Source organism: Dama dama, chromosome 18, assembly GCF_033118175.1.
Source record: "Dama dama isolate Ldn47 chromosome 18, ASM3311817v1, whole genome shotgun sequence".
Classification (NCBI taxonomy): Eukaryota; Metazoa; Chordata; class Mammalia; order Artiodactyla; family Cervidae; genus Dama; species Dama dama.
Window position 1 is genome coordinate 41,549,217 of NC_083698.1, and position 16,767 is coordinate 41,565,983.

Consider the following 16,767-nt stretch of genomic DNA (forward strand, 5'->3'; position numbering starts at 1 on the left):
TATCATTTCAGTCTCTTGCCACTGTCCTTCCTGTTCACTGTTCCTTCCCCTACTCTCCTAGTCTTCTTTTCTGAGTCTCTTCTCTCTTTGTGGCTTCATCACCCCACCCTTGATTTTCCTCATTTTATCCAGAACATGAAATATAAGTCACATAATGATGTTTACTTCATAAGTTTAGGAGTTATAGCATCTAGTCATGTTGAGCAGGAGGATTTATGTGAATTATTTACAGAATAGAAATGTCATGGGTATAATCATATTTTAACACTCCTTGATCTGTGTTTTAGAACCTAGTTCAAGTTTTTGTATAAGGCTGTGAGACTTCCCATGCTCCCATAGTCATTGGAAAGAAAAGAAATACTTTTATATGAGATTTATCTTATTTCATAGCAATTGGAAACCATATCTGCATACTTGCTAAACATCTTCTTTTAAAGTGAAATCACTGATGTTTAGCAAAGAATACATTGAGCTAGATGAGACTATGTGGCAAACCAGCTTAAATTTCACATGAGCTGTGACTTTGCCAACACCTTTAGTATCTATTTATTTTTTTTATAATAGATTTACTTTTATGCAAGTATCTATCAAAATGCTACATTTTTTCTTCATGAACTCTGATTTAACTAAACTGTAAAATTAAACCACATTTCCTCATTTGAAATTGCTAAACTTCCTCCTCTGGACTTTCCAATGATGAACTGTGGGAGAATAGTCAGAATGAATAAGCAAAGAGGTTATTAAATAAGTCTTTAAAAGGGTGTGTCTAAAACATGAGCAGCTAATCTGAAGAGGAAGGGCTTGCCGGTTTATAGTGTGTGGTGAGATGCCAGTCTCTGGATTTCCAGTATTGCCAAATTTATCTAATGCAAATGTCCTAGAGATGAGAACCATGAGCTTAACTGCAGGATTATTTAAAACTGCAATCATTGCTCCCTAACAGACCCATAAAGGCATAATTTTTATTATTTCCTTCAAATCTGTATATCATGATTACATTATAAGCTGGTTATAATTGTGCTGTCTAATAAATATTGTTTAATGTATATCGTATATATGTAGTTCAGTGGTTCTCAGTTCTGGCTGCCCATTAGAATGGCAAAGTGAACTTAAAAACACACACAGGAGAGAGTAGGACCTTCACCAGCTCAAAAAAAAATCTGAATATTTGGGGGCAGGATTTGGGCATCCATGTTCTTTTAAAATTTCCCCTGATGATTCTAACACAACCAGCCTTGAGAACCACTGATTTAATGGAATAAGCATATATCAATTGTTGTAATCTGCACTTGTTGAAGACTTTTTTTCCTCTTTATTACAGTGATTTGAAAATAGGTGTGCTTTTGCAAGGAAATTGGATTTTCTTGGCAAGATTCTTATAAAGCAGTTTCTTATCTTAGTTAAAACCTTTTAAGTGTACTTTTGAGAAAGTCCGAGCATCCTTATAATCTGGAAAGAAAAAAAAATACTTTGCGAAATATTGACACATTCCATTCCAGGAGTTTTGAGTCATATGCAGGATGAAAAATAACTCACAGAAATTCTCTTTAGGTGTCTGCAAAATCTACCTTAAAGGATTTTTTAGTAATTACCCATTTTCCTATTGTAAGTATGATAGAGGAAAACAGTTCATTCTGTTTACCTTTTCTTTGCTATTCAGCAGTAAGCTAACTGAATCATACTGTTATTCTAAGAGACCAAGTGATTATTTTTTTTTAATCATTGAGAAGTGTTTCTGATACCTCACTAGACATTGAAAGCTGTATATACACATATATAAGCAACACTTGCCCCTCCCTTTGCCGTGTCTGCAGAAAATCCATGCAGTTTCTTTCTTTGAAGAGTTGGGAAGAGAGAGCACAGGATGATTTCTGGGTTCTCAGTGAACCCGCTCTTTGCCTCTCTAAATGTTTTCATCTGCCAGCTCCAGTTGCAGGGATTGAGCTCACCAATTATCCTGATTTTGTATCTTGATTTTTCCTTTTTAATCAGGAATACAGGCTGAAATTTGCTCTGATTTATAGGGTATTTTGCATATTTTTTTCTGAATATTGGTATTTGTCATAATCAACATGATATTTTAACATCTGAAAACACTATTCTTGTATGGGGAAGATGAGTCAAGTTTAAGCAATTTATTTAGAGGAAATTGGGGAAATATGCATTTCTCTCTGATTAATGATGGTAATTATCGATGATGTTTGTAACCAGTGTTTAAATCCTTTAACTGTAGAATTCAGAGGAATATCCTAAAATTTTAGAAGAAAGGTGATGATCAGTTAACTTACAAGTTAAATGTTTTGTGTAAACAATCTTTATATCTGTCGTTGAAGATGGCCTTCATACAGAAAAGTATACAGATCACAGTGCACAGCTCACTTAATTTTCACAAAGTGAGGCACCTCCGTGGAACCAGCACTCAGAGCAGGAAGGAGAACATGAATAGAACCCCGAAGATCCCCTTCGAACTCCTTTTCAGCTGTCAATCATCTAGCACCATAGATTCTTTTTGACAGTTTTTGAAACTTGTGCATAAATTATATCATACAGTTTGTGCCTTTTTGGGGAGGAGTGAAAATATAAGTTTCTTTTACTCAATTATGTATGTATGTATGTATGTTATAGCAAGTTAATTAATTCTTACTATTATGTAACATTCCATTGTTTGAATATATCATGATTTATTAGTTCTTTGCTTGATGAATATTTTGCGTTTCCAGTTTTGGCTATTATGAATCATAGTGCTGTATATGTCATATGTGTCATTTGCCAAACTATGTATATACTTCTGATGAGATATAAGTACACAGACAATTGTTGAGCCATATATATTCAGCCTTGGTAGATTCTGCTAGTTTTGTCCAATGTACACTTCCATTAGCAAGATTTCCGTGAGATACTTGCTAATCACTACTTTCCTCTTCCTTAGAGGTCATTACTAATCTGATCTCCATAAAATAGATTAGCTTTGCCTGTTTTTAAGCTCTATATAATGGAATTATCAGTGTTCTTTTGTATTTGGCTTTTAAACTCTAATGCAGATATATTTTTGTTAGATATGTTTTTAAACATCTCCTTTTAGATATTAACTTGTAATTATTTCTGTTTTAGGTATTTTAGAAAACAATTATGAGTGCTTACGTGTACTAAATGTTGAAAGAAACAGAAATATTATTTATACCTGTAAGGTAAGTCTATATGATTTTTTAAATTGTGGTAGAATATACATAACATGAGGAGGGCATGGCAACCCACTCCAGTATTCTTGCCTGGAGAATCCCCATGGATAAAGGAGCAAAGCATTCATGGGATCGCAAAGCATTGAATATAGAGCAGCTAAGCACACATACATATACTTAACATAAAATTTACTCTTTAACCATTTATATTTAGTTTTTCAACAGAGTTTTATGCTTTATCTTTTTAAGGTGTAGTGAATAAGACTTGTTGGCATTTAATCCTTAACATATGACTTTTTTTAATTTTGTGAGATTGAATAGGGTAATTGAAATTCAGTCTTATGTAATATTTTTCCTTTTTTTAAATAAAATAAAACTATACCCAATGTCTGATACAGTGCTCAAAAGTTTTGAATAAATGAACAGTTTCATCCTCTAGAGGAAAAATGCCAAGTAAGAGATATTTGAACTTAATCAATATGTTAAGTTTTTATCTTTGAGAAAACATTAAATATTATTACTGTACATCATCTGTTTGGATTTCTGTATACTCAGAGTTTTGAGGCATTATTATTTAACAGTGTGTTTTCAATGTTAACTGTTCTAAGGAAAGAAAATTTAACTTGTGGATAACTTTACTGTAATAGTGAAACATTAAAGAATATTGCAGTGGCCAGTTTGCTTTGCAAGTTGTATTACTGTTTTTGCTTTAAAAAAGTTATTTTAGGTTGTATCCATGAGGATGCTACATTCAAGGAATTCTATGATTCATGAAGTTTTTGGTGGTTGTTCAGTCGCTTAGTCGTGTCTGACTCTTTGCCAAGCTTCCCTGTCTTTTACCATCTCCTGGAATTTGCTCAAACTCATGTCCATTGAGTCGATGATGCCATCCAACCATCTCATCCTCTGCCGTCCCCTTCTCTTCTTGCCTTCAGTCTTTCCCAGCATCAGGGTCTTTTCTAATAAGTCAGTTCTTCTCATCAGGTGGCCAGAGTATTGGAGCTTCAGCTTCAACATCAGTCCTTCCAATGAATATTCAGGGTTGACTTCTTTTCGGATTGACTGGTTTGATCTTTCAGTCCAAGGGACTCTTAAGAGTCTTCTCCAACACCACAGTTTGAAGGCATCAATTTTTGGTGCTCAGCCTTTTTTATTGTCCAGCTCTCACATCCGTACATGACGACTGGAAAAACCATAGCTTTGACTGTATGGACCTTTGTCAGCAAAGTAATGTCTCTGCTTTTTAATACACTGTCTAAACTTGTTATAGCTTTTCTTCCAAGGAGCAAGCGTCTTTTTATTTCATCACTGCAGTCACCATCCACAGTGATTTTGGAGCCCAAGAAAATAAAATCTGTCACTGTTTCCATTGTTTCGCCATCTGTTTGCCAAGAAGTTTTACTTATAAGACTATCATGGATTCATTCTGCCTACTTTCAGTATCCATCGTTCATATTCTTTTACAGAAATAAATGAAAGTAGAAAAAGATTTGCTCCGTCACTCTGCTGTGTTCTATAGACAGGCTCCCTCACACTCCCTGAGCTGTATGTTCTTGGTCCCTTTCACCGCTTGACCTGTGCTGCCATCCGAATCGTGTTCAGTCCTTCTCTGATATGCATAGCAGGCTACCTTTAGAGTGCTTATTGCTCATACTGGTTGAATTATTGCAGATTTCTTTTAAAACTAGTAAATTCCTAAGCAATGACCTTTAATAAACATCTAGTTAATTTTTTCCTTTCAGGACGATAAGGGAAATGTCTTCTTTGGATTGTATGATTACCAAACCAAACAAAATGAGGTAAAAATCACCATAAATTATACATTAGTTATCAGTTACTTTATTGCCTTTAGTTTCCCTTTTTTTAAGACACAAATTTATTTTATATTTCTTTGTCTTCCTTCTCTTTTAATTTATACTATCTTAAAAAAAAAAAAAAAAAAGTGTGAGGACTCCTGCACCAAATGTCAATTGTAGTCTTTTAGTCCTTTGAGATTTAAGCTGAATAGGCTCAAACCAATTATCCAATATTCTGTAGGAATGTAGGAAGTCCAGTGCCCTCCCTACGATGTGTGTTTCCCAGAAGCTTAGGATGTCAGAATGACCTCTGACTCTGAGTTCTGCTTCTACAGAACTTTACTGATTTTCTTCTCGTTACTTCTCAAAGATCCAGTTATAGAACCAGCCTTTTTTTCTTAATCTTTCCCCAGACAACTCACATAAGACATTGGTTAATGTGACAGGCTTGTCTAAGTCTTGAGGCAAATGGGAGGGGGTCCCTTTGTGTCTATATAAAAATAATTTGTAAATATCAAGAGACTGAGAAGTCTATAAATGTACACTGTCACAGAGTCATTCCAAAACACATTATTACTTGAAAAAGCAAGTTGCTAGAATAATGCATTCCATTTGTTTTAAAAAACTTGCAAGAAAATGACATAATATATATGTGTGTAAATATATTAAAAACTCATTTTGAATGATCTGCAAGACTACAGAGTAAATTACAAAATGTTTCTTTTTCAAAAGGGGTTGGGATAGGGTGAATATAATGGAGAACTTAGACTTTTTATTTGGTAGTGTTTGCATGTTTTAAACACTTATTAGACTATGTGTGTTACTATATAATTAAAAAGGAAGAAGCAGTTACAATTAAGTATATACATTCATTCCTCTTCTTATTTATAAATAAGGATCCCTCAGAGCAAGAATAAAGGAAACCATAATTTGTCACATGAATTCAGAGCCTTCTTATTAACTCAAAGTTTACTTTTCCTGACTTCTCGACATTTTTAATCAACTTTTGGCCATTACATTCTAGTATGTTTTCAGTGCTTTTTTAGTCTGCAAATACTGTTTACCTTCTTAATAGTTCTACTAGTCACTGTTTCTCTTAACTTGTTCTCTCCTGAAGTCTAACATTCTGTCTTTCCTTATACCCTGAATATGTTTTAAGAGAGTTTGCTTAATATAACTGTGATTGTCTCCATTTCCTCAGTCTGCACCTCACATCCTCCTTCTACATGACCATCTTAATTTTCTTTGATATTCCAGGAAATAGAATCTTGCAACATTTAAACAGCAAGAAAATAAAATATAGGTTAGATAAAAATAGCAGGTTACTTTGCCAGTATTCTAAAAATGGGCATCCTTTAGGAGAAGCACTTGTGACAGTCTCTTAGACATAGTTAATGATGTCATAGTTATATAGTTTGATTAAAATGTTAACTTGCCTTCATAATCCTAATTGCTCATCCTTGAGTGCTTATTATGTGTAGCAGACATCGTAGTAAGTATTCTCACATGGATTATTTAACTTAGCACTTCTAAGGATCTCCCAAGATAGGTAGTAGCATGATTCCTATCTTGCTGGTGGGAGGATAGAATGGTTGACTAACTCATCCAAAGTCACACAGCTGGCAAGTGACAGAATTAGGGTTTGAGCCTGGGTCCAGCTTGACCTCAAGGTCTGTGCTTTTAACCACTACCCTGTGTTGTCTTGTGGTTAAATTTCAGTGCCAAACCTGGCCTACAATAGCAAACTTTTTTCTTAAAAAATAATCTGAAACTTCTCAGTATAGATAAACTGGTTCATTGATGGTCCTTTAATAAAATGCTTGCCACAGTGATACTTGCTAAAAAGCTGAGTGGGGATTTGCATTCATAAAATTGTTGTTTAACATGAAACTCCAAATTAAAAAATACTTCTCTTTTAATAGCATCTCTATACATTTGAGAAAGATTTGCAAGTTGTCAGTTGCTCAGTCAACAGGGAGAAAACTTTGCTGGGTAAGTTGAATTCTTTTATTGCTACAAGTTGAGAACTAAGCTATATTTTTTGAGTTTCAAGGTATTGAATTTTTACAATAGTTGATTGTTCTGGGAAAAGATGTACTTTCGAGATAAGATTTGAAATAAAGAATCTGTAGAGTCTACCTACAATAAAGAGTGCTTTGTATTTTACTTTAATTATCCACTGACAGATCCTTTGAGCCCTCTCTTATTCTGGGTGTTCTCTGGTAAACTTTAACAAGCCACTGCATAGGTCATTTGCTAATGGATTTTTTTTTCTTTTTCCATTAGCTACAAGTTTAGTTCAAGCTGCTAAAGAAGGAAAGAGTAATGAGCTTCAACCAGGTAATGACATTACAGTTTTTAGTACTTGTTGATAGATGAAGATTTATTGAACTACTAAGTCAAACTGCAAGCATATTTACAAATAGGTTTATCTCAGAATAAAAAGGCAAAGGTCATGTCAGGCATGTTCTTTGCATTTTTTCCAAGTAAACAAGAACGTACAGAAAATAATATGACAGTGAATAACAGAAATATTAAAAAAGGCAATTACCACCTGCAGACTGAACAGGTGCTACAGGCAGAAAGAAGCTGGTCCCAAAGGTCGGGAAGAGGTTAGTATCTGAGCCCAGATAGTTTGAGGGATGATCCTAGGAAACTTCATTAAAGGAGTTTTTTAACAAAGACCTGAAAGGAGACGGGCAGCAAGCATGCGTCTATGCAATGGTTTGATCCCTGGGTCAGGAAGATCCCCTGGAGGAGGGTATGGCAAGCTACTCTTGCCTAGAGAATCCCATGGACAGAGGAGCCTGGCAGGGTGCCGTCCATAGGGTTGCACAGAGTCGGACACCGCTGAAGCAATTGAGCAGCAGCAGGAGGGAAAGCACATTTCCGGCAGAAGGAATAGCCAGCATGAAGGCCCGGAGGCTGGAGTGCTTGGTAGACTCTGGCTGTTCCAGGATAGTGAGGTCAGTGAGGCTGGACTGGAGTGAACAAGGGCAGAGTGGTGGGAAATAAGGCCAGCAGGAAATGAACGTGAGTTGCAGACAGATCATGGAAGCCCTTAGGAGGTCTTTTGTTCAGCTACAATTTCAGAAATTATGTGACCAGAAAGTACTATAGGATCTGTTGTAATGGTTAGTCCTTTGAACAAATATTATGCAAATATTTTGCCTTTTGCTGAAGGCTAATTTTTTGTTTGTGAATAACTTGATTATTATTATTATTATTATAGTTGATTATAAAATGTAGTTTGCCTCAAGGTGTTAGTTAACACTGTGTTGCTTATCATGAGGTTCTTCCATTGCAGATGAGACAGACTATAATGTATCTCATATAAGCAAGATAGGGTTCCTTGGTCTACAAACTTTACAACAAAATCTTTGTCAGCAGTGCATCTCTTCTTGGCCGAGGCCATGCAAACTTGTTTTATTCAGGAAATGGTCTTCTATAGGAAGCCAGGCACAGCTGCCCCTTTTACCCTTCCTGGAGGTATTATATTTTCCCTAAGGCATAGCAGGTCCCTATGGGCAGTGTCTTGGGCCCCATTGCTGCTCCAGGACCCCAGGAGCCTTTGTAGTCAGTAAGTGCTGCAGATGCTCCATGGAGCTGCTTTGATTCCGAAGTTCCAATAACCAGAGCTTCTAAACAACTAGACTTGACTGAACTCTTCCAACCTTTTCACTATTTCACAATAGGTACCTTTACCTGCATCAGACCAGGTTCTTTCTTTTTCTCACTCTTCACCCTCCCTGTGCCATGCCTATCCTTGTGCTTTTTTTTTTTTTTCCTAATTTAAATTCAATTTAAACAAAGCAAAAATATTCATTCATTTCTCCCCTCACCTCCTACCCCCTGCCTCCTGCAACCACCAATCTGTTCTCTGTATCTATAAACCTGGTTTGGGGGTTGGTTTGATTTGGTTTTTAGGTTCCACATATAAAAGAGATCATCTGGTATTTGTCTTTTATTTTAGTTGATTTACTATATTGTGTTAGTTTCTGGTGTACAGAAAAGTGATTCAGTTACGCACGTATGTATTTTTTTTTTCAGATTCTTTTCTATTATGGGTTATTACAAGGTATTGAATATAGTTCCCTATGCTCAACACTAAAAACTTGTTATCTGTTTTATATATAGTAGTGTGTATCTGTTAATGCCAACTCCTAATTTATCCTTCCCTAACCCTTTCCCCTTTGGCAAAGTTTGTTTCCTATGTCTGTGAGTCTGTTTCTGTTATGTAAATAAGTTCATTGGTATAATTTTTTTTTTTTTTAGACTCCACATATAAATGATATCTTGATATTTGTCTTTCTCTGACTTAACTTCCTTAGGTCCATCCATGTTGCTGCAAATGGCATTATTTCGTTCTTAGTATGACTTACTTCACTTAGCATAATGCCCTGAGGTCCCCCCATGCGGTCCCTTTTGCTGCGGCTGCTCTGCTCCCTACAGCATCCGCGTCCTGCCGGGTCTGTCTTGCCTTTCAGTGATGTACTCCCAGGCTCCACTGATACCTGGATTCTCTGAATTCTTAAGACAACTTTAAGCACTTCATGGAATCACTGTGGATTTTAGGGCCGAAAGTGATTGTAGAAATGGTCTGATTCTGTAGTTCTTCATTTTATTTTTTAAATAACAAAACACTGGTAATTCCCTGGCAGTCCAGTGGTTAGGACTTGGCTCTTTCATTGCTGGGGCCCGGGTTCATTCCCTGGTTGGGAAACTAAGATCCTGCAAGCTGCACTCAGTGTGGCAAAAAAAAAAAAAAAGCAAAAATAAACTAAAAACAGAGCACGAAGGCCTAGGAAATCTTCGTGATTTATTTAAGTATAAAGATCAGGTTAGTGACAGATTTTAAACCAGAATTGATATCTCTGGAATCCTATTCCAGAGTGCTTCCTGTTACACGATGAAAGCACATGGTGTGTTATTGAGACACATTTCTGTTTGCCCAATTACTCTTTTCATTAAGCTACTTATAGAAGTATCTGGGCTGCCCTAAAGAAATGAAAAATTAGTGTAGGAAGATGAATTCTGCCCTGCCCTTGATAAGCCTCCCATTTTAAAGGTAAGTAAATTTAGCTGATAATCTCACCTGGGAACAGATTCATTGACAAAAAAGCTGAATATAGGAGATTTATTATTTTTCCAATGAGAAGATTCCCCCGCCTACCCCCTAAAAAGCTTTTTCCCCTAGTTGGAATATATAAACTTTTTGGGCAGGAGATGAAATAGTCAAATATCAACTTGTACTATTTACTGTATTAAATTAGTTATATATACTTAAGACAATAAGGAAAATTGCTTTTTTTTTTTGTCCCACATTTCACAGTCTATTTTTCTTCACAAGTATCTTTGACATCAATATTTCTTATTCTTAGAGCCATTTTTTGAGTCATCAAGCAGACTCCCAAAGCATCTCACTTTATCTTGTCTCAGTTATTAGAAGTATATAGCCCTTTTGAATTGTGAATGACCTGTCACTGAAATTTTTATTCTAAGTACCCATTGACCAAACATTTGCTTTTGATTTTTTTTTTGTTGTTGTGTATTTGTGATCCCACATAATAACTCACTCACTGTTTTGCTTTCAGTAAACTCTAAAAGGTATTTTTATAGAAATATCCAGTTCTTTAAAATGTGAGGCAATATCCCAGAAAATATTTTATATTCTTTACATTTTTTTTTTCTTGACATAAGGCAATACTGTTAGGTTGCTTTCTTAAATAGTGAAAACTGGCATTGATTCAATTCCAGGCTGCTGTGCCATCCCCAAATTGTAAATTATTACTCAAAATAAAGTCATTGAGAAAGCACATGAGAATATTAGAGCTGTTATAAGAACTCAAATATAAGGCAACTCCTTTTCTGAGGAGGGAAACTCTTGGTCTAAATTTGAATATCTGTGGTAACCCCATTCTAGCCTGTGTCCAAAACTTCCTCCTAATGACTATCTTTAATGACATTTGCTCAAATGTGACACTAAGGAAATAAGGGAGTCTTTATCCACGCAGCTCCACCCTTCCTGAGGGAAGCCCAGCCCCTGTCCTCGTTGCTGTCAACCCTAACACATTCATTCATCAGAAATCTTTATGTTTTCCTACACAAACAGTATTTGCCATTGTGCTGCAGAATTGTAGTGACACTGAACTGAGATGTATTTGTTTAGACTTAAAAGCTGAGAGGGCCCCTGAAGTGATGGTAAAAATAGCTGAGAAATGAGTGGGAACTGGTTTCTCACTCCATGTACATTGACTTCTCCTTTATGATGTTTTCTGTATCTATTTGCGGTTTTAAGAAGTCTCAATGTTAAGATAACTGCTTTTGTTTGTGGAGTAACTAATACAGTAAGTAACGCATTTTACATTTTCAAAGTTCAGGCCTATGTGGAAGAGTAATGTGTAATATTCTGGACTTTGCTGCTATTAAAAGCATCCTTTACTTTATAGGATCAAAGTGCTTAACTCTGTTGGTTGAGATCCACCCCATTAACAATGTGAAGGTTCTGAAAGCAGTGGATAGCTATATTTGGGTACAGGTAAGTGAGCATATCTTTATCACTTATCTCTTTAATCAAAAGGCATGAAACCTAGAGACAGTGGTGTTAAAAGTGTTTTCATACACATTATCACATTTAATCCTCAGAGTAATCCAGTGAATGGATATGGCTGGAATGAACACCTCTTCCCTCGCAAACATGGAAATCAAAATTCAAACCTAGCTCTCTGTTTCTATTACATCATGGTTGTTTGATATAATAGATGTTTTTACATGATAAAATATTGAATATCAAAACACATTGAAAGGAACTTTAAAAATGGCTTATCTAATGTTTCATAGAGTTGACAGGTTAAATACCTGAGTTTAAATGACATAATTAATCCTTGAATTTCTCAGCTCCATGCACTGATGCAGAAGCACTGTGTGTATAACACAATAGATTTAGATATAGTCAATCCTCATTACTTACACATAGAATTTGCAAATTCTGCTACCCACTAAAATTCATTTGTAACCCCAAATCAGTCGTTGTTAGACATGTGAAAATTTGTCACCCAATGTACATGTTCCCGGCTGAGGTAGAACAAGGTGACCCTGCCTTTCAGATTCAGGTCTCAGACTGTAAACAAACATTGTTTTCATAGTCAACTTAATGCCATGTTTTTCACACTCTTTGGCAGTTGGTTTCGTTTGACGTGTCCTCCAAGTGTATTGCTGAAGTAGTGTTTCATGTTTCTAAGTGCAAAAAGGCTGCCATATACTTTACAGAGGAAATCTGTGTGTTCATTAGATCAACTTCATTTAGGAATTAGTTTATAGGGCAGCTGACTGAGTTCACTGCTAGCGAGTCAACAGTATCTTTAGTTGTGGCACACCAGACCTTTTGATCACTGATGCAGCATATGGAATCTTTTTAGCGTGCACACTCTTAGTTGCGACATATGGGACCTGGTTCCCTGACCAGGGATCAAACCTGGTCCCCCTACAATGGGAGCGCGGAGTCATAGCCACTGGACCACCAGGGAAGTCCCACAATGTCTTTAAATAGGGACACACATTAGACCAAGTTTTGTTTTATTTTGTTGACAAAAATGTTGCAGCTAGAGGCTCATAGGTGCTTTTATCACTATTTCCCTTGGGAACAGTGGTTCCGAGTTCAGTGTTTGTGGTGACCTTATGGAACATAGGGCTTCCATGGTGGTTTAGAAAGTAAAGAATCTGCCTGTAATACAGGAGAGTCGGGCTTGATCCCTGGGTTGGGAAGATCCCCTGGAGAAGGGCATGGCTACCCACTCCAGTATTCTTGCCTGGAGAATCTCATGGACAGAGGAGTCTAGCAGACTACAGTCCATGGAGTCACAAAAGAATTGAAAATGATTAAGCACTGATGCAGGCACGTATGGATTGTAACTATCACTGAGAACAAGAATCGACTGCCCGTGTTCCTGCTGGGCTGCATGAACAATTACCTTGTGTAGCCTCCCCCTGCCCTACCTGCTCTCAGCCTCTGACCTTGGGTCTCCCTCTGGCAGTGTGTGTTGGGAGAACGGGTTGTCTCTCATGTGCCTGCTTGTCCACTGTCAGCCAGCCCTTCCAGTTGTGCATTTCACCACCACTCCTGGCTTCTCTCTGGGCCTCTGCTTGCTGCCAGGCAGGGCCTGGCCTGGAACTGCTAAGCTACATTCCCTCCCCCAGGAATCCACTCCGTTTATTTACACTGTCCTCAGTGCAGGGGTGACTGTGGGACACTTCCCTTTTCTGGCATGTTCTTTTGGTTTCCTTACCATTTTTATCCAGGGCTGTGTAGGCAATGATGATGTTATTGAAGGATGGGTAATCAGAGTGTAGGAAGGAAAAAGGTTTTACAAATATATTGTTGCATAACACTCTGAATATATTTTAAAAATACTGATTTGTATTATTAATAGTGAAAACTGTGAATAGTGAATGTTATGTGCATTTTATCTTAATTGAAAAAATTAAAAATGCAAGGTGCATGATTGCACCCCTACCCATGTGAAGTAGACCCACAATCATCCTGGTCCATCCAGGTCCAAGCCCTGCTCCCTGCTCTCGTGCTCAGGCCTCTTAAGAAAGAAACTCCTCCAAGCCTCCACCCGTGGCAAATCCCCACCTTCACCCTCTCTTCATTCTGCTCTCCTTTAGAGAAGCACCATTCATTGTCCACAAAATTTGGTCCTACCCTGTCATCTATTTCCTTTTTCTTTCCAAAACATCCATGATGATTTCCACTAGTACATTTTTCCCTCTACCTGTGCAGGCTTCGTGAAGAAACTTCTTCAGGACAGTAGTGAGTGGAGTCCGGATCTCAATCTGGGACTCTTGTAGAGTTCCCCACTGGCATGCACCTTCCAGATAGTTTATTGGATAATTACACACATATCCATGTCCACATGCCTATAGTATGTACGTTCCATCAATGAATATTAATGATCACAATCTAGCTCGTTATCTTAAAAAAAATTATTTTCCTAATATAGTCTATATAGATTCCTACCCACAAAGCAAACAAAACGAAATCTCCAAAATCGTTGCATGCTTTTGTAGAGCTGTGTCTGAAGCCTGTCTTAAGTATATTCTCACTTGTAGGCCTTACTCCAGGATTGCCTCAAATTAGAAAGAAAAACAACCACCTGAATGGAACTTTTAAAATCATGGTTGCCTCACAGAGACCAGGCAAGGGTTTAGAGCTGGTCTTCACCTTAGTCTAGGTCACAGGCCTAAGCCAGCAGGCCCTGGTCACCTCTGGAGACCCAGGGGACACCAAATCTGTAGTTTCTTCTTATTTTGAGGCATTGAGTATTTGCTCTTCCATTCTCTGTGCGGTTTCACTCATCATTGCTTCTCCGCAACTCCAGTGCACAAAGTATCCTTTTTGATGTACACAGTTTCACAAATCAGCAGAAATAAGCTCTATATTCTTCTCATAGCGGAATTCTTCATTGCTTTCTATTTTATAGTTTGGGGTTTGTTGCTGTGAAGAATGTGTGTGTGTGTGCGCTCAATTGCTCAGTCATGTCCTACTCTTTGTAGCCCGCCAGGCTCTGCTGCTCACGGGCTTATTCCCAAGCAAGAATACTGGAGTGAGTTGCCATATCCTCCTCCAGAAGATCTTCCCTACCCAGGGATCAAACCTGGGTCTCTTGCATTGCAGGCAGATTCTTTCCCTCTCAGCCATGGGGAAGCCCTGCTGTGAAGAATGGTATATAGTTAATGCTTTGTTTTTCTCAAAGGGAAATGACTACAAGCAGTTTTAGAAGTTAACCAATTCTAGGGACTGCCCTGGTGGTCCAGTGGTTAAAATGCCAAGCTTCTACTGCAAGGGGCACAGCTACAATTCCTGGTTGGGTAACTAAGATCCTGTATGCTGCAGTGTAGCCAAGAAAAAAAAAAAAAGATAAATCTTTTTAAAAGTTGATAATTTCTATTCTAATTTGGCATTATGAAAAGTTAGGATACCATGTAATATATTTTGTCAAAAATTTCCCTAGTCTTTAGAAAGGCTGTAGGCTGTAAAACAAGGATGTGAAAAGTTCTGTTCTTTTATTATGCTTTCAAGTTTGGAAGGAAAACCCAAAATTCACCAGTGGATCTAGTGAGCTGTCTTTCATGTTGCAAAGTGAAACTTCAGATTTATAGTTACTCCTATGATGATGAAGGAATTAAGTCACTGGAGTCATCCCATGGCCAGGTTCCCCTCATTATCACAGCTGATGGGGTCAGGCCCTGTGTTTCTGGCTGCCCGCTTTGTCCTGTGGGCTGACAAATAAGGGCAGGCACAGAGGAGGAGGAAGGGCTGGATCAGCCCTTTTCTTCCAGTGGCAGTCGTTGGATACCTTGAGGTAAATCCTCCACCGCATGCCGCACTGTGACTCACTGTCCTTTCCTGGAAAGTCCCTGGTTCTGTTGCGCTTTGTCTCTCAGATGTGGAACTTTGGAAGTTGTCGTGGAGAGTTTGTTTACTTGGCTCTCAAATTAAACACTAGGTTTAGCTGCATGAGAAATTGTTATCGATCACTCTTTTTTGGTGCTTGTGAAATGGAACTTTCTGTTCAAATGTTGTTTATTGATATTGTTTTTTATTGACTTCAGAATCCCACATTCCAAATAGGAAGCACCATCCCTAGGACTGGCTTACAGTTTAGCCTTACTGTTTAAAGGAATTGTGTTGGACCTGCCATCGGTCCCCTCCTGCAAAACCAAGCTCCTGAAAGTGTTCCTTTTTCTTCCTTGCTTCCATCTATAGAGTGTGTGTATGAATGTGATTTGCCTAAACTATTTTGCGGTTCCCACTCCCTTCTATGGTATGTAGTAGTACAGTAATTGAACATAACTTTTGAAATAATTGTATAAGCAAGGTAGTTGCTTATGACTTTAATTTCCTGTTTATAGTTCCTCTACCCACATGTTGAAAGTCGCCCTCAACCAGAGAATCATCTGTTACTGCTTTCAGAAGAGAAATGTAAGTATATCTTTAGGGTTTTTGTAGGGACTTCATGAACAGCACATCTCCTAGTGAAGCATAGGATGTGATGAAGCTTCTAACTGTCCACTCGCCAGTCCGAGTCCACTGACTTTGATGTTCATTGGAGATCTAGGACTCCTGTGGAAGGGCTTTCTCTCTGCCTCACTTGTTGTTCTCTGGGGCTCTGTCTCCATATGTGATGGGCTTCTGCAAATTTGGATTTCCAGTTTGGGCACATGGTAGAATGTGTGTAGAACAGTCATTTTTGTCTTCTTTAGTCCATCCTTCTTAGGATGTCTGTCACAGTTGAAACTATAATGTAAGGAGAGAGGCTTGGATGGACAGAGGGAATGGCATTGGAAGCTAGAAGAAACCCATGGCAGAACTCGAGGATACTTAGGGACTTGGTCAAATTCAGGTAGAGGCAGATAAGATTGGGGGCATCCTTTAATGATGATTTCAAGTAGAAGGAGGGATGGACAAAATTCACTGGTGGATCTTATCTAGGAAGCCGCCTCTCTTGTTATGAGGTGAAGCAGCTGATTTGTAATTGGAGGGACAAGACTGAAGATTTAGTTTGTGTTCACTTCCTATACTCTTGCCCAATTATGTATCTCACATTTTTGTAACTAGAACCAGTAAAGATACATATGGCTCATTGTAAACTGCTTACTGAGAAAAAATGGTCCATGTATACATCAATAAAGTGTTTATTGTGTTCTGTTAATGACCCCTATAAAAATACCTCCCCCTAATATCTGGCATAATGAGTTTTCTATATGATGTTTTCATATAAAGAGGTATT

At 37.7% G+C, this 16,767-nt stretch overlaps 1 protein-coding gene across 1 annotated transcript in view; it reads left to right on the plus strand.

The window, feature by feature from the left end:
• Positions 1-16,767, plus strand: part of GSAP (gamma-secretase activating protein) — a 91,327-nt gene that overhangs the window by 7,609 nt on the left and 66,951 nt on the right. Inside the window, exons 2-7 of the mRNA XM_061165169.1 lie at positions 3,112-3,188; positions 4,922-4,978; positions 6,898-6,967; positions 7,262-7,315; positions 11,425-11,513; positions 15,890-15,959. Of these exons, the coding sequence (XP_061021152.1) occupies positions 3,112-3,188; positions 4,922-4,978; positions 6,898-6,967; positions 7,262-7,315; positions 11,425-11,513; positions 15,890-15,959 (417 nt within the window). The remainder of the gene's footprint in view (positions 1-3,111; positions 3,189-4,921; positions 4,979-6,897; positions 6,968-7,261; positions 7,316-11,424; positions 11,514-15,889; positions 15,960-16,767) is intronic.